This window comes from Falco peregrinus, chromosome 2, assembly GCF_023634155.1.
Source record: "Falco peregrinus isolate bFalPer1 chromosome 2, bFalPer1.pri, whole genome shotgun sequence".
Lineage (NCBI taxonomy): Eukaryota > Metazoa > Chordata > Aves > Falconiformes > Falconidae > Falco > Falco peregrinus.
In genome coordinates, this window is record NC_073722.1 from 126,154,260 (window position 1) to 126,175,119 (window position 20,860).

General features: G+C 54.8%; 2 protein-coding genes across 5 annotated transcripts in view; both read right to left on the reverse strand.

Annotated features, from left to right (window-relative positions):
* Positions 1–7,646: 7,646 nt before the first annotated feature.
* Positions 7,647–12,937, reverse strand: CHMP6 (charged multivesicular body protein 6). Its single transcript, XM_055797055.1, has 8 exons — positions 12,822–12,937; positions 12,383–12,492; positions 11,451–11,538; positions 10,774–10,860; positions 10,593–10,658; positions 10,248–10,328; positions 9,482–9,536; positions 7,647–7,964 (listed from the first exon to the last, which is right to left on the reverse strand). Exons 1-8 carry the CDS (start codon positions 12,882–12,884, stop codon positions 7,912–7,914), a joined length of 603 nt encoding a protein of 200 aa, XP_055653030.1. The 5' UTR covers positions 12,885–12,937; the 3' UTR covers positions 7,647–7,911.
* A 1,335-nt stretch (positions 12,938–14,272) lies between these two features.
* The window catches only part of RPTOR (regulatory associated protein of MTOR complex 1), a 159,127-nt gene continuing 152,539 nt past the window's right edge, over positions 14,273–20,860 (reverse strand). For all 4 annotated transcript variants that reach the window (XM_005243961.3, XM_027796008.2, XM_055795269.1 and 1 more), the window contains 3 exons: positions 19,058–19,174; positions 18,347–18,476; positions 14,273–16,809 (listed from right to left, as the gene is read on the reverse strand). In XM_005243961.3, the coding sequence (XP_005244018.1) occupies positions 16,741–16,809; positions 18,347–18,476; positions 19,058–19,174 (316 nt within the window). In that variant the 3' untranslated portion in view covers positions 14,273–16,740. The remainder of the gene's footprint in view (positions 16,810–18,346; positions 18,477–19,057; positions 19,175–20,860) is intronic.

Below are 20,860 nucleotides of genomic sequence, written 5' to 3' on the forward strand. Positions count from 1 at the left end.
AACTGCTTTGCTCACTGGTGTGACGCAGCAGCTCCTTGTCCTTGCTGCTCTCTGCGTTGGAGCACATGGCCCCACCGGCAGCGAGGGTCACTGCCGGGCCGGAAGCAGCTCTGCCATCACTGCCCCTTCCATCACCTGCACGGAGCCTGGGCTGGGTGCTGTGGCCGGGCTCGGGTCTCATCACTGGGGTCGCTAATGGCAGTAAGTGGTGGCCCTTGTCGGGGGAGCGTAGGCTGGGGGGAGTCACCAGCAGAGCACTGGGCTGGACCCCAGGACCCCCACTCCCACTCCTGCATCCACTGAGAGAGTGGGATGCACAAGGCAGAGTTTTGTTCATCGGTGACTGGGATGCTCCTGCCCACATCAAAGCTGGCATGTGCAGTCAAACTAAAGCCGGCAAGGCGGCAGCGTGCCAGGAGTGTGGCTCTGGCAGCTCTGGGGTCCTGGCTGGGGGGGCGGGGAGCTGCCTGCATTTCCCCTGCAGACCCCTGTGGCCTTCCCGGCTCCTGGGGTGATGCCAGCCCCAACCCACTCTGGCAGGGGTGGCACAGGCCAGGCTGTGCTGGTGGAGCCGGCGGCGTGGGGGAGCCTCGGCTCTCCCGGGAGGCTCCTGGGGAGAGCAAGCGCAGGGAGGAGCCCAGTGACGAGGGAAGAGGGAGTGGGTGGGAGAACAAAGCGCTGCGGATGCAGAGAGCTGTGATGGGGACCGGCAAGATGGAGGGAGCCGAGGCACCGAGTGGGTGGTCGCTGCTAGAGGAGGGGAAGGGGCTGGCTGGCACCAGCCGTGGGAGAGCCAGACGGGTCCCCAGCCATGCTGCCGTCCTCAGGGACCAGGGGAGGCTTGGAAGGGAGAAACCTTGGCTTCAAAGCAAACAGCAAACCCAGCCTCCGCCGAGCCACGCTGGCATGGGAACGGCTGGGGGAGCGGGGCTGTGTGCTCCGCAGGAGCCCTGAAATGCGCTGGGGTCCGCAGCTGCCCCTCACTCCCGGGTGCTGAGCAGCCCAGAGCCCCTCTCCCTCCTCGTCTGCCCCAGCTCTTGCTTTCATGAGTGAGTAATGCTGTGTTACAGCTCGCTAAGGAGATCTCTGGGGATACTTCTGAATAACAGGAATAGTTTATGTGATTTGCATAATTGGCATGATGGGATTTGGCATCACGTTGCTGAACTCGGGGAAGTGTATGGGGCAGTGCCTCCAGCCAACACGCTGCACAGGGACACTGGGTGCTGTAGGGACCTTTGGGTGCTGCCTCCTCACCCTGTCCATCCCCTGCCTGCCTGAGAAGGACCAGTCGGTTGCAGCGGGGAGGCTCACAGAGAGGAGGCTGAAGGGGCAGGATCAGGCCCTGCTGCCATCGCCTGCCCAGTGTCACCTCTTCCTTTCCATCAAGCCAGCACTGCTCTGGGCTGGTATGAGACCCCAGCCACACAGCACCCTTGGTCAAGCTTGCTTGTTCCGTGGCCATGTCTGACAGACAGCTGCGGCCCTGACCAGCTCTCAGGCTGCAGCAGAAACACTGGTTCTTGGGGTTGAAGCAGACGATGCTGAATTCCCACTGCTCCTTTTCCAGTCCTGAGGCTGGCCAGCTCCTCACGTGGCATCTCCAGCCTTTCTGCACAGGTGGGCTCATGCAGGAGCATTGTCCCCTCCTGATTCAAAGGCAGAGGTACAGCCCTGGGACCAGTTTCCACTTGTTTCCTCCTCTTGCTAATTAATCCTGCACTGTCAGGCTGTGACCCCTTCCAGCCCTGGGTGCAACATGGCACCAGCTCTCCCATGGCCGAGTGGCAGCCAAGGGCTGGGGACTGCTGGTCACGCTGCAGCGCTGGCCTGGCGTGGACACCCGGCGCGCGTCCATGGCTTCACCTATGACTTGAGGAGCCATGTCCCGCTGCGGGGTGGGGAAGCCAGCCCATGTTCGGGGGGAATGGCACAAGTGGGTGACCCGGGGGCAACTGCCATTTCCCACTGCTCGTTCCACCAACCTGGCAGTGGGTCTGGCTTCCCCCAGAGGTGAAGTTCTGGCTCTCCTGTGTCAGAGCAGCCACTGCTGAAGCATTTCAGCTGCTGCCAAGCACCACCGTACACCGAAAGCTCCCATCTAGCACTAAGAGCCAGCAAAGGTCACATTCCCGAACTCAGCCGCGCAGCTCTCTAACAAATCTGCTTTGTTCCCATTGCTGCTCTAATTAGGAAATTGCGCCGATTTTTTTTCCCCCCACAGTTGAACTATCAAAACTCAGGCTTGTTCTCTGCCAAAGCCTCTTCCATCTCTCTGCTGATGACTCAGCGTGACACCAGGCCACTTAAAATATGTGAACAGGGAAAAGGAAGGAGCCAGCGGCCGATTCCCTGTGGTTCTGAGTGTGCAGCTGGGGGGGTTGGCATTAACAAGGCTTTGAGTGCAAAGCACACCGCCCCCAGTGCTACCCCCCAGTGCAGGCAGCACCCTGCGCCATGGGCTCAGCCCCCTGTGCAGGGCAGGCATGCCTGGGGTGCGCAGTGCTGAAGGAGAAGGGAAATAGAAGACACCCCCTGAAACCTCTGCAAAGCAGTGCCTGGCCCTGACTTGGTGTTTGCCAAGGAGGGTGGAGGACAAAGGACGTGGCGAAGTTGTTCCCAGCCCAGTGAGAGCTGGGAGATGCTGCTGGGGGCACGGAGCAGGGCTGCAGACCCCGGGGCACCGTGCCCCCCGTGCACAGCGTCCCAGCCACAGCCCTGAGCGTGCTCGGGCCAAAACACAGCAGCACCCAGGCAAGAGGCCGGCAAAGCACCTGCCACTGGCATTTTCATCTCACCAGGTTTTTTAACATGGGTGTTTCAGGAAACATTTGAGGCAGCAGGGGCATGCAGCCGTGTCGGGGTGTGCAGCTGTGTTGGGGGTCCTCTGCCATGTCAGGGTGGGGTACCCATGTTGGGGCGTGCAGCTGTGTTGGGGTGGTGCAGCTGTTTTAGGGGCGTGCAGCTGTTTTGGGGGTGTGCACCCCTGTGGGGGTGTGCAGCTATTTTGGGGGTGTGCAGCCATGTTGGGGTGTGCAGCTGCATTGGGGCTGCAGCTGTGGCCATTTTGGGGGTGCGCAGCCGCTTTGGGGGGTGTGCTGCCATGCCCCCCGGCGCAGGCCGCCCCCCTGCCTCCCCAGGCTCTGCCGCCATCCAGCTGTGTTGACATAGAAACTGCCAGGGCTCTGCCACCGCATCGCTGCCTTACACGATTCAATTAAACACCAAGTGAAAGGGCTGCTGCCTTTTAATGAAGCAGGGGAGAAGCTCCCAGGCCATCGGGGGGAGGGGGGGGGGCGAGGAGGCCTTTGCCCCAAACCAGCTTCCAGACCAACTTCCAGAGCATCACAAGGATGGGCTGCAGAACCAGAACCAGCCCCAGCGAACGACTGACCAGCGCTGATGTTCAGCGGCTCCGCTGCCTCCTGGACAACATTGAATAAGAGTCTATTTAAAGGCACTGCCGCTTGCATAACGGCAGCAGTAATTCCCTCTCCCCCACAGCCTCACGTTGCTCCCAGGGACGCTGGCTCTGCGCAGGCAGAGCCCACGGGACAGGGGCCACCGCCAGCAGCACCCGCAGGACGGGGACCGGGACCCTCTGTGTGAGGGCAGTGGGGAGCAGGCAGCACCATCCCCCAGCACAGCTCCTCCCTTCCCCCAGCCGCTGCCTCCCGCGTGGGCAGTGATCCTACATTGCCACACAAGTCACGTTAAATGCCACGGTGGCTGGATGTGGCACCAAGCGGCGTGTTGGAAATACCAGCAAGCCCTGACAGCCGCTCCGGGAAGGAGTGACAAATCACTTGCTCCTGGAAACGTTTAGGGACTGAAATTCACTGTCACCTTCACGCGCACTCTGCCTGTGACGCGCAGGTTTGCTGTGGTGTTTGTCCGGTGGCTCCAGCCTCCCCGGTGCCTCCGGCCAGGAGCCGCGGCCATCCCAGGGCTGGGGGCACCGGGGAGGCAGCAGAAGAAGCAGTGCGAGGTGGCTGCTATTCTCCAGGGTTTAATTAGCAAGGAGCAAAGTTGCCTCAACGCCTTTCTTTGAGGGAGAACACTCCTCTATTTAACTAAACATCTGGCCAACTAAAACACAGCTGGAAGAGCTCCATGCTCAGCTCGCACTGCAGGGTGCCAGCTCCCACCCCACTGCCACGGCTGAGTGGGTACGAGGGAGTGTTAATTAAACACAGCGCAGCTGCTTCTCAGGGACCCGGGAGCCCCTGGCACCTCCTCTGCAATAGAGGGGGCTGAGCTACCGCCAAGGGTCCGGTTGGCCCCGGCGGGACAGACCCGGAGGCATCCCACCGCCTCCATCAGGAGAGACACAAACCCAAAACAAAGAGGCTCAAGGTGGCTTGGACGAGCCCCTGGTGAGGGCCCTTGTCCTGCACTCACGGTGCCGCTCTCAAGGACCAAGCGTGGAAGTGCTCCCGCACCACGGCACTGCTCCCGCAAACAACGGGGCCCTCAGGACCTGTGTGCGTTTCAGACGGGTGACGGTCACACACAGGAGGTCCTACGCCGGCTGCTTGGGGCAGTCGGACATCCCCACTGAGCTGGAAGCAGAAAATCCTGCCGAGGGAGGGGAAATGGGATGTGAGCCAAGCCAGGGGCAGGAACAACACGGCCACCACTACTGTGACCTGGACAAAGCCAAACGCCCCCTGTGAGTCCAGCATCCAGGTGCAGGCAGTTCATTGCTAAATTCCAGAAAAATTATTGCCAAAAAACCCCAAACCCCGTTAGCTTCATTGCAAAGCCAAGGGCAGGAGAGCTGCCATTCCAAACACTCCCCAACCCCATCTTGGGATGCGGCTCATTACTCCTGCCCCCCAGGAGAGCCCTTTTCCCTTGGAAGCCGTTTCTCCAGGGAGCCCCCAGGCAGCCTGCCCAACACCTGGCTGCGGGTGACAAGGGACAGGCACTGTACCGCAGCACAGGCAGGGGTTGCTCTACTTTTGCAGCCACAATATAACACCCCAGCTCCCTGCAGCACCCCCAGCTCACCTGTATGGGCTCATGGCCGTGCTGGGGCTGCCGAGGCACCGCTGTGCTCGGTTACGGACCAGCCTTCCCAGCCCATCCAGGCAAACAGGATTGTTTTTCTATTACACATGGAGCCTGTTCTGAAATTTCCTGCCCACATCTCTCCCAAGACCAGGGAGTAAGAAGGGGAGGGAGGAGGAAGGCAACTCTTGCTCATCCAAAACATTTACTGTGAAAATACAAGGCTGGAAGAGGAGTCGGTGAAACCATTAGAAACAGTTTATTGTTACGGCACACACAGAGGTCACACACCACTCCTGGCTCTTCCTCTCAAGGAGACACAGTACAATCTGTTTGGTGCAGGGATTAGCAGAGGAAGCTGTTGGCAATCTGCTCCAAACTTTCCCGTTAGCTCAGTAAACGGCCTCTTTACTCCGTTAAACGCAAGGAGCTGCGTGAACCTGCTCCGCACTGACCCACTGCCCTGCCCCGGCTTCCACCCCAGCTCCTCGGCTGGCCATCACCGGGACCTGGCACAGCCACGCCACTGCCTGCCCTGGGGATGGGTGGCTCGTGCCTCTCTGGCTGCCAGGACATTCGTGGGAAAGAAATCCGGAGCACAGGGCCTGGGTGCACCCTCCCTCCTCGCCGCCAGCCCCACTGAGCAGTGAGCAGCGAGCAGCGTTAAGCACAGCGCCAGCAGCCAAAGCCACGCTACCAGGAAAAGTCCCTTCCTGACCTCATCGGGAGAGTCCAGCGCTCACTCCTATGAATTACAAATTAGATAGGGTAAAATTAAACAAGGCGACAGCAGGCAAGCAACGGACTGAAGGAGCCTTGAAGAAAAAAAACAAACAAAAAACCATCAACCAACAAACGTTGCACGAAAAATGCTACCGGCACCGCCGTGATGATGAAGACAAGGCGCCCTCTGGTGGAAATAGCGTGCACTGCAGGAGAGCCAGGGCGCTGCACCGAGAGCAACGGCCTGGCCAAGAGGAAAAAAAACGTCACGGGAGTGAGGAAGAGGATGCAGCCCCGGCCCCTCTGCTGGGCGGTGAAAGCTGGCGACAGGTTTGGCTGTTCCGAGCACCGGCGGCAGCAACCGGCCCCCAGCAGAGGCACAAGGGTCGGGTTAAACCCACGCTGCCCACTCCAGGGAGAGCTGCTCGCTGAAGGTGCGCTGGTTAGCGAACACGGGTCCCCTGCTTGCGGGACCCCAGCTTTGTTAACAAAACATTAATTAAGGGACAGAGCGCGGTGGAATTGAGAACAGGGCAACTCCACGGTGCATGCTGCCTTGAAGACACATGCGTGCGGGAGGATGAGGATGCCCCAGCCAGTCTTTGGAACGTAACAAATGGCGACGACACGGGAAGCGTGACTCGAAACCAGAGCGGCTGCTGGCCCATCACCACGTGGAGAGCAGTGCAGTCTCTGGGACTACATATTATTGTCTAGCACCAGATCACGTAACCCCAAAGGCAGTTGCTAGAAGTCTCCAAGGACCCTCTGGTCCTTTTTCTGCTGCCACAGAAACAGGGATTAAGGGTTGTGGCTTCAAGAACATAATAAATAAAGACCTGCAGTGTCCTGAAGAGCATCTGCAAGCTGGCAAGTAAGCTTGCTTCCAAGAACAGCTAAATCTGCCCGCCACCTGGCTGGCCAGGCAGCTTTCCAAACACTTTGTCATCCGTGCCGACCCGAGTGCCCCGCTACACCACGCTAAGCACCAGACCATCCTCCGCAGCACGGAACTGGTCTCCCCTCTCACTACTTATTGAGTAGAGTCTTTGGAGTGTTGATTTAAGCAGCTTCATGCCTCATGTCTGGTACAGAACGAGCCTCACATTTACCCCAGCTTGACCTTTCCTGTCTCCGACCCTTCGAGGAAATATCTAACACGAGCTGACAACTGGAGGCAGAATTGATCTCAGCCCATCTGAACATCGCACAGGTGAACTCTGATGATGGGCATCAGATGACTTGTGGCTCATTACACAGACAGAAGACTCCTTGCTGCAATTTTAAGAGGCTCATTAGATTTCTGTCATCCCAGGTCTTGCTCAGCACCACGGGTTACTGGAGGCAGGCAGGCAGAGCAGGATCTGAATGGGAAGTTACTGACTGCCCAGCCAGAGGCCAGCCCTTCGCCCTGCACAGAGATCGGGCTTTCCCTGCCATGAGCGCCACTGCCAGCAGATGCGAAGACAAGCAATCACTCTGAACTTTGCTCAAATGAAACACCCTTGCACATAAGCCGGTTTTACACAAGACTGACAGGACCGTGCTCAACCCACAGCACAAAGTGTCACTGCCTGCGAAGCTCAGGCTTGCTGCCCGCTCCCAGGCTGCCCACGCCCCTGCAGAGCCTTCGAGTGTGCCAGGCAGGCGATTTACACATGGACAAGAGACAGCGGCAGCCCTGCCACAAACAGGATCAGAAGAGGAAAAGCAAAGGGACCAAGTGGGAAGCGGACACCAGCGCGGTCTGCGAGGCTCCCCAGGGCAGCGGCTCCCCCTCGCCCAGCGCAATGCCCAGGACAGCCCTTTCAAACACACAATCGTTCCGAGTGTGGGACTTCCTGGGGACTCAGCCAGAGCAGAGGCAGATTTACCACTGACATTGAGCCTAAAGAAAGCATTTGGCTTCGGAAGTTTTAGAGTTGTTGTTTAATCCGGAGACAGCGCAGCTGAGTGAGTTTAGAATTTAAGTTACAAAAAAAGAAAGCACTAGAAAATAATCTTGATACAAGAGCAATAATTAGCTGAGGTTCCCCACCCTGCACAGGGAATCCTGCTCCACAATCTGCCCAGCACAGCTGGGATGCTGCCAAGGCATTGCTTGTTCCCAGCATGTGCTGGGATGGCAAACTGTCCTGGGTGAAAGTTATGTGGCGGAATCCCCAGAAGTGGGAGTTAAGATGCTGCCACCAGTTCTGGTTTTGGCCTGTTCTTGATGGGTGATGCTTCTGTGGAAGAAAAAGAAACTTGTTACAGAAACATAGAATGCAAGTAACCTCCAGTCATCTCCTGTGGAAGAACTAGGACTCATTATCCACTCCTCTGTAGAGCAACAAATGCCTGCGCAGCACCTGAACTAAGAGAAGTTCATTATAAATAATTCCACACATCCAGTTTTCCCCTTTTTTTAAAAAACACTTGAGGAGTTAAAAGTTTCAGAACATACCCAACACAACCTTAGTAAGCCGCTAGTCCAGTGACAGAGTTCTAGGACAGCGAGTGATTTCTCGGAGGGCGGTGGGTGCTCAAGCTTACCCCCCCCCCCTTCGATCTGACAACATGAGTCTCAATGAGGCTCAGCCAGCTGCAGGCAGCAGGGGCAGCTTCTATTTTATCTGACCATCCTGCAGCTGCCTGCATACAGAGATGACATCTGATCCCTGTTTACTGGTAAACAAGCACTATAAAAGAAAGCAGCCCTGTCCCCCACATCTTGGGTTTCTCATGGGTAGATTCCACAAGGAGGAAGCTGCTTCTTACAGCTCCTGGTTGCCACAAGCAGGGAAGTCCAGCTTCTGTGGCCCATGATTTGGTGTTCCGTCCCAGGAGATGGACCCTTCACCAGTCAGCCTTCTGGCATCCAGTGAGTACAGCTTGATTTCGCGGGCTGCCTGAAGGGCAGGCTCCACCTTCGGTTCTTCAGCACGGACAGATATCTGGTAACGCTCTGCAAAGACTCCTTCCTCACCAGGCAAGAGGCCAACAGTGCCCACTCGGTCTTTCTGCTTCATGAGCTCTTTCCCATTTCCCTCTCCACACCCAGCTGCACAAACCCTGCCACTGAGGTCTTGGATTGCTCAGGAGCAAACACACGTGTAGCATCAGCTGTGCAGAGCTCGCGCTCCAACAGCCCTGGGATTGTGGGACTCCAGCGGTTCCTCACCCAGCCAGTTCAAAATGACCACTGTTACCTGAAGCAAGGTCACAAGAGCTACGAGTTCTCCTGGACTTCAGTGAAATCCAGTTCTGCGCGGTGTGAATGCAAATAACCACGGTCACAAAAACTGGCCCTGGAGTAGCAGCACGTTGCGATGACACGCAGGGGAGCGGCTTGGGTGCTGTGTGAGAGAAGCCTTGCCTGGGTCAAGCAGAGAGCCAAGGAAAGAGCTCCTCAGGGAACACACACTGGGTGTTTCAAGGCAGCTGGCAGTCTCGCAGCAGGTACAAAGCGTGACTTAAGAACAGGAGATGTAACAAGAAGGAACTCTTCAAGAAGAAGGACTAGATGCCAACCGAACAAAGAGACTAGAGCCCTGGGTCCCCTGATGGTACAGGGTCAGCTGGGTTTGTCTCAGAGCCACGTGGGGGAAGCCTGCACAACCCAGTTCAGCAGGGCTTTAAACCAGTAAGGTTTTATTCCTTCACATTTGCTAGGACAACACTTACAATAGGAGAGGGTTCCAGCTACCGCATGGAACTGAGAAGAAGTATGAGAAGCCAAAGCTGCGGAGCAAAGAAAGTGTACCTGGGATCTTTTCTGGGAGCGGCTCAGAGGGAACTTCTGGAAGCTCCATCTGCTCCTGCAAGAACATTAAAGGTAACACATGACACATACCCCACGTACCAGGCAGCAGTCACAGACCTTGCACCATGGTTTTGTGACTGTCTGGAAGTAATAATGTAAGAGATTTCACACACAAACTGACACCTGCCCCTAGAACTGTGGGAAGTCAGTACAGGCTTCAGTACTGCCCAGTAAATGAGTACAAGGGTGGGTTTGTTTTTTTTTTTTTTTAATTATGAAGGGAGACTTAATAGGACCCTGTGTTGGCTTTGAGTCTCCTCACATCAATGAAGATCCTCTCCACCTCAGTCTCCACCAGCTGCACACTTCCTACAGTGAAGCTAAGCTGAGCCCTTGTTTGGAAGAGCCACAGAGCCAGGTGGGGACAATAACACACAGATTTCTGTTATCTGAGCATGATCCAGGACTTTCAGGATCTTCACGTGGTGAAGTGGAATAGATATTCAGTAAGAAGAGAGAGCAACTGACTGTAACAGACACCAAATAAAGTACAACCCTTAAAAGCATCCCATTTAAAAATGACCCTGGTGTGTGGAGCGATTAGCTTGATCTTTGATGACACAATAATTGGGCATAAACAGGTATTATCTTATTCTGCCAGAGATATCGATTAACTACCAAAAGTGGGAAAAAGATAGCTTCTCCCCATCAGAAACAGCTTCCTGAAAATGTGGATTTAAAGCAATTACAAGAACATCAGTCCTACCTGAGTAATAGCATTTAATTCTTCTAGAATGGCATCTTCATCTTCCTCAGTCAGGCTACCAGCCAGTATCTCATCTATTTGCTACAAAAGGAAGGAAAAGACACATTCCAGTCAACAGCGCAGCAGAAGAAGCTCTATGGCCTGTAGCATGGTACACACACATGGGAAAGCAATGGAAACAACGGGTGAAGGGGTACTCAAGAGCTAACAGAGCTAATCTTTCTGCAGGCAACTGAGATTTAATTCCCAATCTGATTGCTTCTTAAGTAAGACTGGGAACGCAGTGCATATCAGCGAAACTCTGTGAGCAGAGACTGCCTGCCATACAACGCACACAGTACGTACCCTCTGGTACTCCACAGCATCTTGGGTTTCACCTATTATTCTTTCCACTTCTTCTATTGACATAACCTGAAAAAAAAAAGCCAAAATGCATGAGTGAGGTCTGCAGGGAAACAGCTACAAACAGTCAGGACTCTGCCCAGTCCAAGGCAAAAGTGTGCTCAGCTGACTCGGTCATACATACCTGGTGCATTTTGTTCAGACATTCATTGCCTATTTTCAGACCCTCAATGACCTTCATTTCAATCTGAGTGAATTCAATATCCTGAACCTGAAACAGAAAGGAAAAGGGGAAACGTCACAGGCTGTCACATTCCCATTGCCAGCCAGGTACAGACTGCCAAGATCCCCAGAGAAGCTGCGAGGGGAAATCAGTCAAAAGCCCTTTCTCCAGCAAACAGAGGATTAAATTCAGTAGTAAGAAACACGCACACAAAAAGCCTTAGCACAGGCAGCTGCAAAAGCATATCCAACAGTCTTGAACTCATTTCCTAGCTGACAGTCTAAGCCAAAGCCATAGTTTCCAGGGCTACCCCAGAACAAACACACCTTTTCTGAAATCAAGGCACTGAGGCAAGCCCGAGGAATTTTCTGCGGCATCTGTCCACACTACACCCATTTAACATATAACCTGCACTACGGACTCACAACTCCCCACTTGGTTCTTTAGGTAAGGGTCACGGCATGTGTGCAATTTCAGAGACATCCACCTTCGGACAGAGGACTAAACTCCCATCAGGACTTGACAGTTCAAGTGCAATTCCACACAGTCAAAAGGAACACCCATCTCAGAAACAAAAGACTTATACCAAGCACACACAGCGGACCACTCGCAGCCTACAGTGACCGAGTCTCACTTACCATCCGCTCCAGGTTGCTGATTTGGTTTTCTGTTTTATCTAGAAGTTGCTCTTGGTAACGCTTCTTCTTTAGCAAGAGCATAGCTTTTCTGAAGGAAAACAGGAGGAGGAAAAACTCAATACAGATGAAAGCAAAGAAGCCTAGAGCAGTCACACCAAAGCTGTATTTGTTTTGTGCCTTTTCCATGAGAGGACAAAGCCACGTGCAAATTAAATGACAACTCTGAAATGTTCCTGGGAAGCATACGGATGAGCAAATTAATCGTAAGTTTGCTATTTTTTCAGTAGGGCCTGTAGAGTAGGACAAGTGGGAATGGCTTTGAACTGAAAGAGGCAGATGTAGATATTTACTGTGAGGGTGGTGAGGCGCTGGCCCAGGCTGCCCAGAGCAGCTGTGGGTGCCCCATCCCTGGCAGTGTCCAAGGCCAGGCTGGACGGGGCTGGGGGCAATCTGGACTGGTGGGAAGGGTCCTGGCCCATGGCAGGGGCATGGAACTAGATGGTCTTTAAGGTCCCTCCCAACCCAAACCCCTCTCTGATTCTGTGATAATTTCACACCTGAAAGTTTATGTGTATTTGGGCTAGTCATGCTGTAGCAATGTCAAATAAGGTCCTTGTGCAAAAGGCTTGTGATATGCACCGAAAACAAGACACGCAAGATGATCACTGAGGCGGCCCCATACGTGCCACCGACACTGCGGTAAAGAACGAGAAGGGCTTTCTGAGGGCCTGTGTAACACCAGCTGCAGCACAGGCAGCTTCCCTCGGGTTTAAGTATAAAACCCTAAACTTATGTTCTGAAAGAAGAACCTGTAGCTGTCTCCACAGCTCCTCGATACCTACAATTCCATAACTTTTCCTTTCCTGGAAAACAGCCCTTCATTTCGCCCTGCGGCCGCTGCCAGCCCAGGTGGCACCGGCTCCCCCACTCACTCTTTCCTGCCCTCTCGGAGAAGCTGCCGGGCCAGGGCTCGCTCCCGCTCCAGGTTCAGGCTTATCCGCTTCTGGTACTGCTTCAGCTTGTCCCGCTGCTGCTTCAGTTGCTACAGGGGCGAGAGGGACGGGCGCAGGGATAGGTGCAGGGACGGGGAGAGGGCACAGGACACAGGGCCGGGCGCAGGGCGCAGGGGTCACAAGCGCAGCCCCGACGACCCCAGCCCCCGCGAAGGGCCCGGCCGCTCCCCGCCGTGCCCCCGGCAGCACAAACACCGGCCCGGTCTCAGCAGCCACCGGGACCCCCCCGACGGCGGGAGCGCGGTCCGGCGCCGGCAGCGGCACCGGCCAGGCCCGCGGCTCCGCCGCTCCCTGCGCGGGGAAAGGCCCGGCCCGGCCCCAGCCCCGCCCCGCGGCGAGGCCCCCCCGCCGCGCTCACCAGCACCGCCTTGTCCTGCTCGGTGACGCGGCTCCGCCGCTTCCGCCCGAAGAGGTTCCCCATGGCCCCTCCGCCGCCGCCGCTGCCCCAGCCCCGGGCGGCGCGGCCGCCCCGCCCCCCCCGCCCCTCGACGGCGGCCGCGCGGGGCCCGGCCCGGCACAACGCGAAGGCGAGCGCAGCGCAACGGCGGACGGGAGCCGCCGGGGGGCGCTGTGGGGGCGCGGAGGGAACGGCCGGGAACGGGCGCGAGCGCACGGCTCGTGAGGGGTGGAGGGGAGGGGGGTATAGAGGATTGGGGTATAGCGAGTACAGGGCGTATCAAGGGCTTATACACCTTATAGGGGGTACAAGGGATGGGAGTGTAGGGGATGGGGGATGGGCGAATAGTGGGATATAGGGGACGGGGGTATAGGGGTCATGGGGAGGGGGATATAGGGGATGGGGCTATAAGGAGGTGTAGGGCGGTATAGGGGAGTGGGTTTGTAGGGGTTGGGGGCCATAGAGGACGGGGGTACGGGGGTGCTGGGGGCAGAGCACGCGGCACTGGTGGCACCGCAGGGGACGCGATGGGGCCGGAACAGCTGCAGGGCTGGAGCGCGGTGACGAACGGAGACCCCCGTCCCACCTGCCCCTGCAGCCGGGGCCGGGCAGACCGGGGCTGCCGCCTCCCCGCACCGGGCCCGGGGGTGGGGGCGCGCGTGCTCCGCGGGGTGCACGAGCCTTTCGTCCCCAGGGCGGGAGCCCCGCTCCCGCATCCCGGGAGTTCCCGCTCTCCCTTCCCGTCCCGTTCCACAGCCCAGGCACCCGCAGCGGCCGAAGCCCGCCGCAGCCAACAGGGCCCGCCAGGCAGGGCACGAAACGCCCCTTCCCTGCCCCCGCCTGCCGCCCCCCGCCCGCCCCGCGCCGCCCCCGCCCGAGCACGGTCCGGCCGCTGCCGGCGGCGCCCGCGCCCAGGGACCGGTACCGACGCCCACGGCCGCCAGCGCCGCGGCTGTGCCCAGGGCAGAAATAGCAGAAACGGCAGAACCGAAGCCCGCGAAGGTGCCCGCGGTGCCCCGGCCCCGTCGACCCCCCGGCCGCCCGTGCCCACCCAGGCGCCCAGCGCTACCGTGGCCGCCACGCCGCGGGGCCACCCGCCGCTTCTCGGTGGCTTTGGTGGTCACCCCGACAGCTCCTGTCCCGGGGGTGCGGCCGGAGGGACCCCGGCCCGCAGGGACCCCAGCGCTCCCGCCGGTGGCACCGGGGGGACGCGGGGCCCCGGACGGCGGTGGCGGCGCGGTCGGCCGGCTCGGGCCGCAGTAACGCTCCGGGACCCACAGCGGGAAGCGGGAACGCCGCCGCGCTCAGCAGCAGCGACCCGGGCCCGGCCCCCGGCCCCCGGCCCCCCCACGCAGGCAGCCCCCGGGACTGAACCTGGCTCCTGCCCCAGGAAACGATCCTCAGACCCAAAGTGTTTCTGCATTTATTTTTTATTAACCATTTATTTGTCTGTAATTGTTTTACTCTTACATTACAATCGTGTGGTTTTTTTAATATTTTTTTATTTATTTTTGTAAAATAAATAGAGATAAGTGAACTTTTAGGTAGGACGCTCTGGATCCTTGGTTAAACTTCATGATTGAATCTCTGCATCGGACCTGTGCAAACGGCCCACGCATGCTCGGATGAGGCTGAACCGGCCCTTAGTGACAAACCCACCCCCCACGCAGGGGCCAGCTGCCCACCATGCACCTTCGCACTTTGCCAGGTGTTTCTTGTTCATTTAATGTATAGACTGATATTAATTTTTTTTTTTTTTTTTTAAAGCTGTGTATGTTAATTGGTTACGTGTAGATCCCAAACTCTGGCCCCATGCTCGCCGGCCCCCAGCACAGGCAGGGTGCAGGAGATGCGTGTTGCTGGAACAGCATGGGAGCACATCGGGAAGAGGCACAGCTCTCTGTTAGACCATAATTAACTTTTGGTAACTTAAAAGTGGGACTTACAGGTAGTTTTTCTGAAGTTTAAAGCCTTTGATTCATCATCCTGTGAAGTGGCCCTTGACCTCGCTGCTACAGGGGAGGCAGCAAAAGCGCTGTGGGTAAGGACACAGCGCCCAGCCTTGGGCATCTGCTCCACCTCCACGGTCCAAGCGCCCTGGCCGAAGCCGGCACCCAGACACGAGTACAGCACTTTGCATTCGGCCTCCCCGCAGCGAGCCCGGGATGGCCACCCGGCCACCTCCGTGACCCCCACGTGGTCCCACTTCCTCCACAGGTACAGGGAACAAGATTATCTGGTGTATAAGGAGCAGTGACAGGTCAGACACACTCTGCAGGTGCCATGGCAGAGGTGAAGCCTCCACCTGTGCAGGGAGAGAATGTTTCTCACCCCTTCCCTCCTTAGTGTTTCCTTCACTGTCAGCCCCACCGCTGGCAGAGTTTGCTGGGAGCCTGCAGACCCTGTGATAGCAGCTGGAAGAAAAACCGGGAACTTCTGGACTTAGCCTTTGTTGCCGCAGTGATTTTTGCACAGCGCAAGTTCTGTTCTTTGCCAGCTAAATTGCACCTCAGCAGCACTTGAAAGAAACTTGTCCTTTGGCTTTGCCTACCCAGTTCCCACACCCATCTCCAGACCAATCACAGATTTCAAGGGACAGAAACATTCATTACTCGGACATGGAAGGTGTGGAAGATGGAGCAGGCTTTCCCCTAGATAGCTGGGACAAAGCTGTTTTGCTCGAAGCAGGACGACCTGCCGTCTTCCTCCTCTTTAGCGATTCTCTTTTGTGCTCAGACCATGTGTGGTTACGTGCCCAGTGCTGCAGGGACAGACAAGCCGCAGCCACATCCACACAACCTGTGCAGCTGTGTACACACAGCAGCAAGTGTGCAAATTTTCCTAACCATCACTTTGCTGCAAGTGATTGGAGCAAAGAAAGCCTGTGGCTTGACCCTGGAGCCTCCCGCACTGGCTAGGCAGAACTCCCAGGCTACCAAACGTGTTTGTGGAGTTCACTGTGGGCAGAAGGGCAGTGGCTGCAGAAGTAACAGTGACTGAGACACCTCAGACCTTCCCACCCATGAGCGCTGTGTGCTTGCGTGGAAAGTGGTTACGTGAGTGACTTGCTCCGGGCTTGCTGGGATATTAAGAGACATTTGTTCTCTTTCTTCCCTCTTCTTCCTGTATGTGCAGCCTTATGGTATGGTGGCATCCTGCCCTGCTCTTGTCATGTCCTCAAGCCCCTTTCCTCAGGATCTCTGCCTCCCCTTGCCACCAAGTCACCTTCTCTCTTTGCTTCCGCTGGAGAGGATGCTGCAGAGAGGACCAGGTTCATGCAGAGGAGACACTTCCCTGCCTCCCTTGCCCATGCTCAGGCAGCGCAGGAGCACATACGCTGTTCTGCAGAAGGACAGCTCAGGTCTCGCTGCCCTGTCAGAGGAATTACTGTTTGGCACGGGGTAGGCAGCAGCTGGAGGGGTCCCGTGGTCCGGTCAAATGCACAGAGCTGTAGGTGAGTCCTGACTTCAGTCCTTAAAGCAACCTACGCTCCAGCAAAACAAAGAAACAAAGACTAAAACAGAAAGCCCTTTTTTCAAGGGTATTGCCTCCTCCGGTCTTTCCAAGCTCAGGAGCCGTGTTTCTAACAGAGAAGCCAACCACTGGAAATAAAAATAAAATGTTCCTTTTCTGTAGCTTTTAGAGGATATAGCTGGAAAACAAATAAACAAACAAACACCCCCAACCAAACAAAGGAGATTGTCTCTCTTCCCCTTGTCAAAATCATCAGTAGCTAAGTCAGAAAAAAAATGTTCAAGTTATGGGTTGCAGCAGCAGCCAACACTAAACATTCAAGTCGATAATTTCACTATGTACATTATGGGTGAGACACGGCCCTGCCCGCTGGGACTCCCTTCTCCGGTGCCGCTGCCACGAGCCGTTATCTGATCCGCTTCTCCACTGAGTACACCGAGATGTAGTAGTCATTGCTTCCGACTGCCAGATGAGGCTGCGGGAAGAGCAGATCGGGGATAAACGTACAGGTGTCACGCGGTAAAGAGAGGCACACTACAGGCAAAAGGGTAACGGTCGACATTTCCAGCAGGAACACCCAGATGCTCGAAGGCTCTTAAGTGCATCTGCCAATGCAGCTCTGACGACATTTCTGCCAGCACCTACATCATCCCAGCGAGTTATATGCCCATTTCAGCCAGAGGGAAAAATTATGGCAACTATTAGTTGCCAACTGCTAACATAATTTTTCTAAATGACTGCAAAACTGCTAGTTAGGAACAGTTGCCTGGACTGAAAATTAGCATTCCCTCCGCTGTGAGGCCCGGAACAACCCCAGCCGTGAAGACCTGGGCTGGACAGAGCTCCATTTCTTGGCTTATTTAAAGAGCAGAATGTTTCAAATAATTGGCCACTTCTTTCTCCATCCCCCAAACTGTAGGACAGCAAAACCGCTCTTTAGCTTTTTGCAAAGCGGCTTTTCACAGCCGAGGAGATGAGCCTTCCTTTAACCTGGCCATCTCCAGGATGCAAAATGCACATAACCCAGGCGGGAGAACGGCATTCCCCAACCCCCCCACCCCCTTGCTAATAAAACAAATCATCACAGGGCAGCACAGCTCTTCCCTCCTCTCCTCTAGGCCCTTTACCGTTCCCACTGCTCTTTCCCATTACATGTCAAATATTTGTGCTCTGATTCGCAGGTTTCTAAAATAACCCTCCGTCTAAATGCCACCTTTAACCTTCTGCTGTTTTTCCTATCTATGCACATTGTTTTCTTAGGCTTTTGGTCTCCTTCATTTATTCTTGTCTCTGGGTGAGCCACGGTCCCTAATGCAGATGGGCACCTGCCTCCTAATTAAGTAGCAACCAGATTCTCTCTCTGACAACTACTGCAGAGCCACCTCAGCTGTGACACATTCTGAATTCTCCTCTTTGCTCTGATTCTTTCTAGATTTTAGCAGCTTATGCCTTTAATTTTTGCAGTTCTCTCATTTTTCTGATGTGCAGTTTTTCTACTGCACAGCGTTAGGTCTTCCCAAACCCTTACGTAAGGCGGTGGAAAAGCAGCCCCAGAGACTCAGAGGGCAAGCCTACCGTCTGCAAGAGAAGCGGCACGGAATAAATAAGTACAGAGAATTCTGCATGCTGGAAGTGAGAGGCTGCACCTTTCCAGTCAGCTCCTGGCAAATTCACCTTGGACAACTTCTGTGGCAAGAACTACAGAGCTGAGCCAGGCTGCAGCCCCAAAGCGATGGGGAGAAATGGGGACAGCCTATTGAGTTGATCTGCAAGTGAGAAGGGCTCAGCCACTGGGATTCCTGCCCCAGCCTCAGGTGCACAGCATAAAGCAGTGGCATTGCCAGCTTGGTTGTCTGTGACCCACAAGCACTGAGGACCCGGGCCACGAGTCAGGCTCAAAGCATCCTCACAACCCCCTAAGGCTGTGCTAGAGGTGTCTGCTCCTTCCTCTTTTCCAACACAGACATAACTACAAAATGCAAATTCCAACATCCAAAAGAGAGAATACAGACCCAGTGAGGATGGAAAGCCAGGCAGCTGATGGCTCCAACTCTTTGCCCCATAAAACCATCGTAGTATTTAATATTGTTGATCAGCTCCCCGTTTCCGTTGTAGATTGCAGTGAACTGATTCATTGAGCCACTGGAAGGGAATCAAGAGAACGCAGTGTCACCGAGAAAGCTGTGGTACCAACAACATCACTGCCTGCAGCCCCCTTTCCAGCTGTGCTGACGTGAGCTGTGGGCAATGAGTTCTTGGAAGTGGGGGGACCGACTTTAACTGCACTGTGGCAACCTCAGTGCAGAGAGATTTACAGAAAGGTGGGAACCACAGTGACCTGTTACGCCGAGACATAAAAGCCTGAAAAGCTGATGCACCCACAGACTGAAAGTGGATCCACCAACAACCTCTAGGACATGGGGCTGTGGAGCAGTGGCTGGTCCCCACTCAGAGCCCACAGATACATGTGCTGACTCTGAACAGGGATCTGACACAGGAGTGTAAGACTGTACACCATCCCTCCAAGCCACCAGTGCACAGTTTTCACTAACGCCTGTGCAAGGGACAAAATTCCTGAGCTGCAGACATGGGAAAGAAGCTGCACTGTTCGTGGTGAGGTTCAAACAAACAACAAAACCAACACAACTCCGCAAATGATGCTTGCAGAGACAAACTGTCCTCTCTGTCCATTCTGGGATGCAAGAGATGAAACTAGAACTTACCATGCAAAGAGGTTGGCTTGTGGGTGAATGTCAAGGGCTGTCAGCCCTTTGACTATCTGAAGGACCTTCATGGACTCTGGCATCCGGGGGTCAAAGAACCGCACGTCTCCATTTACACTGCCAAAACATGAGTTTCACAACGTCAGGCTGTACCCAAACCCGATCCTAAAGCCCAGGAAATCAAGCCGTATGTCTGTCTGTGAGCTTACCACCTCCATCAGAAAATTAGGATGGAGAAGACATGCACGGCTAAATCCCCACTGATGTCACTTATATTTGGTATCACCCACAATGCATTAAGTACTGTGCAAAAAGCTCTGCCCTCAGGAGTGATCCATCATTACTTTTATCGCTTACAGCTCATTGCTGAGTATAAGTGTCTTTACTGTTATGTCATACTCAACACACCAAGCTGCATGCCAGACCCAAATTTCTTCTCCTTTTCACAGTAGGATATTGTATTAGAAAACTCTAACCAGATGGGATCTGCTATTTCCATCCATTACACCAAATGTCTGGACACAGATGCACACGTCCTCACTGTCCAAAGTACTCTGTGGACCAGGCGTAACAAACCCTGCTAATGCTCTGGTGACGTGTCAATCCTATTAATGACTTTATCAGGGAAGAGAGAATGAGAAAAGCAATAGTGGCAGTGGCAAAATACTGTGCTTAGTAGTAGACTGGGACTTTTCAAACAGAAACGATTTGTTTCTGTTATGTGATGTCCCTGAAATACATCGGCAGAATCATGTCTGTTAGATGTGAAGAGGGGGCATCTTCTCCTACAGGCAGGGGACCAAGGACTGAGGACTTTGCTATGGAACACCCACTCTTCTGGGCTCCTTGTAAGAGACCGTCAGCTGGCGTAGAGACAGACAAACAGAAAAATCTCTTACAGAAATGAAATTAAAAATCAACTCATCTGATCTTATTCTGCTGGCAGCAGAAATAAGGCTTTTGGCACCACAACTTTTAAAGAGTTATTTTTTCCAAGTCACTGATGGCCATAAAACTGTGAATTGCCCTACAGAGTTAAGAACAACGAAAGCATTAAGAAGCATGTTACCTTCAGTTTCTTTACCTCTGGAATATCTGATCGCGATCAAAAGGCTGTTATACAGAATTACTTATATCATTATAAGAAACTCCAACTCCAGATGTCACGTAATTAAATTCAAGACAAATTAAACCTGAGGTTGATTTAGATTCTAAAGACTAGATAGAAAGACTGTTTGAGAAAGATCAAATATACAGTAAATTCATTTAAAGCTTTATAAGACTTGAAAATGGTTCTGAATGTATTGGAAGACCACGCAAGAGCTTTAAAAAGCAAGTCAAGTTCTGTGATGAGTAACTACATGGGCAAACACATCCCAGCGGAGCAACAGCAGGCAACAAGTCAACAGCAGCGAAGCTGCTCAACCAGAACATTCAGAGGGTGTTCAAGGACCTTTCCCAGTGGCGCCGTGCAGACCTGCTGGCTAACGAGAAGCCCCGCGGCAGCACCAGCACGCAGACCAACGTGGCTGAGCACAGTGGCGTGGGGAACCAGCACGGGGCAATGGGGAGTTGCAGGTGCTGGCTCCATCACCAGCCCTGTCCCACAGACTCCTGCCTCCGCCGAGGCTCAGCGACCCGCTCCACAAGCAGTGCAGTGCCTGTGAGTTTTTCAGGAAATAGTTACACCGAGACCCCGCTATGTCCTAACATTTGGGTTTCTTTGGATCTTGCTGTCAACTGAAGAGAGTGAAGTGGGAGAAATCAAAAGCTAGGTGGCTTGTCTCAACAAACCGAGTTCCT

Coding starts and splice junctions, on each gene's coding strand:
- CHMP6 (XM_055797055.1), bottom strand. CDS start 12,884: ATGGGGAACCTCTTCGGGCGGAAGCGGCGGAGCCGCGTCACCGAGCAG. Junction 10,861..11,450: donor TCAGCAACCTGGAGCGGATG/GTAAGTGAGACT, acceptor TTTCTGTTTCAG/GTTCAGGATATTGAATTCAC. Junction 7,965..9,481: donor GCTCCCAGAAAAGATCCCAG/GTACACTTTCTT, acceptor TTTCTTCCACAG/AAGCATCACCCATCAAGAAC.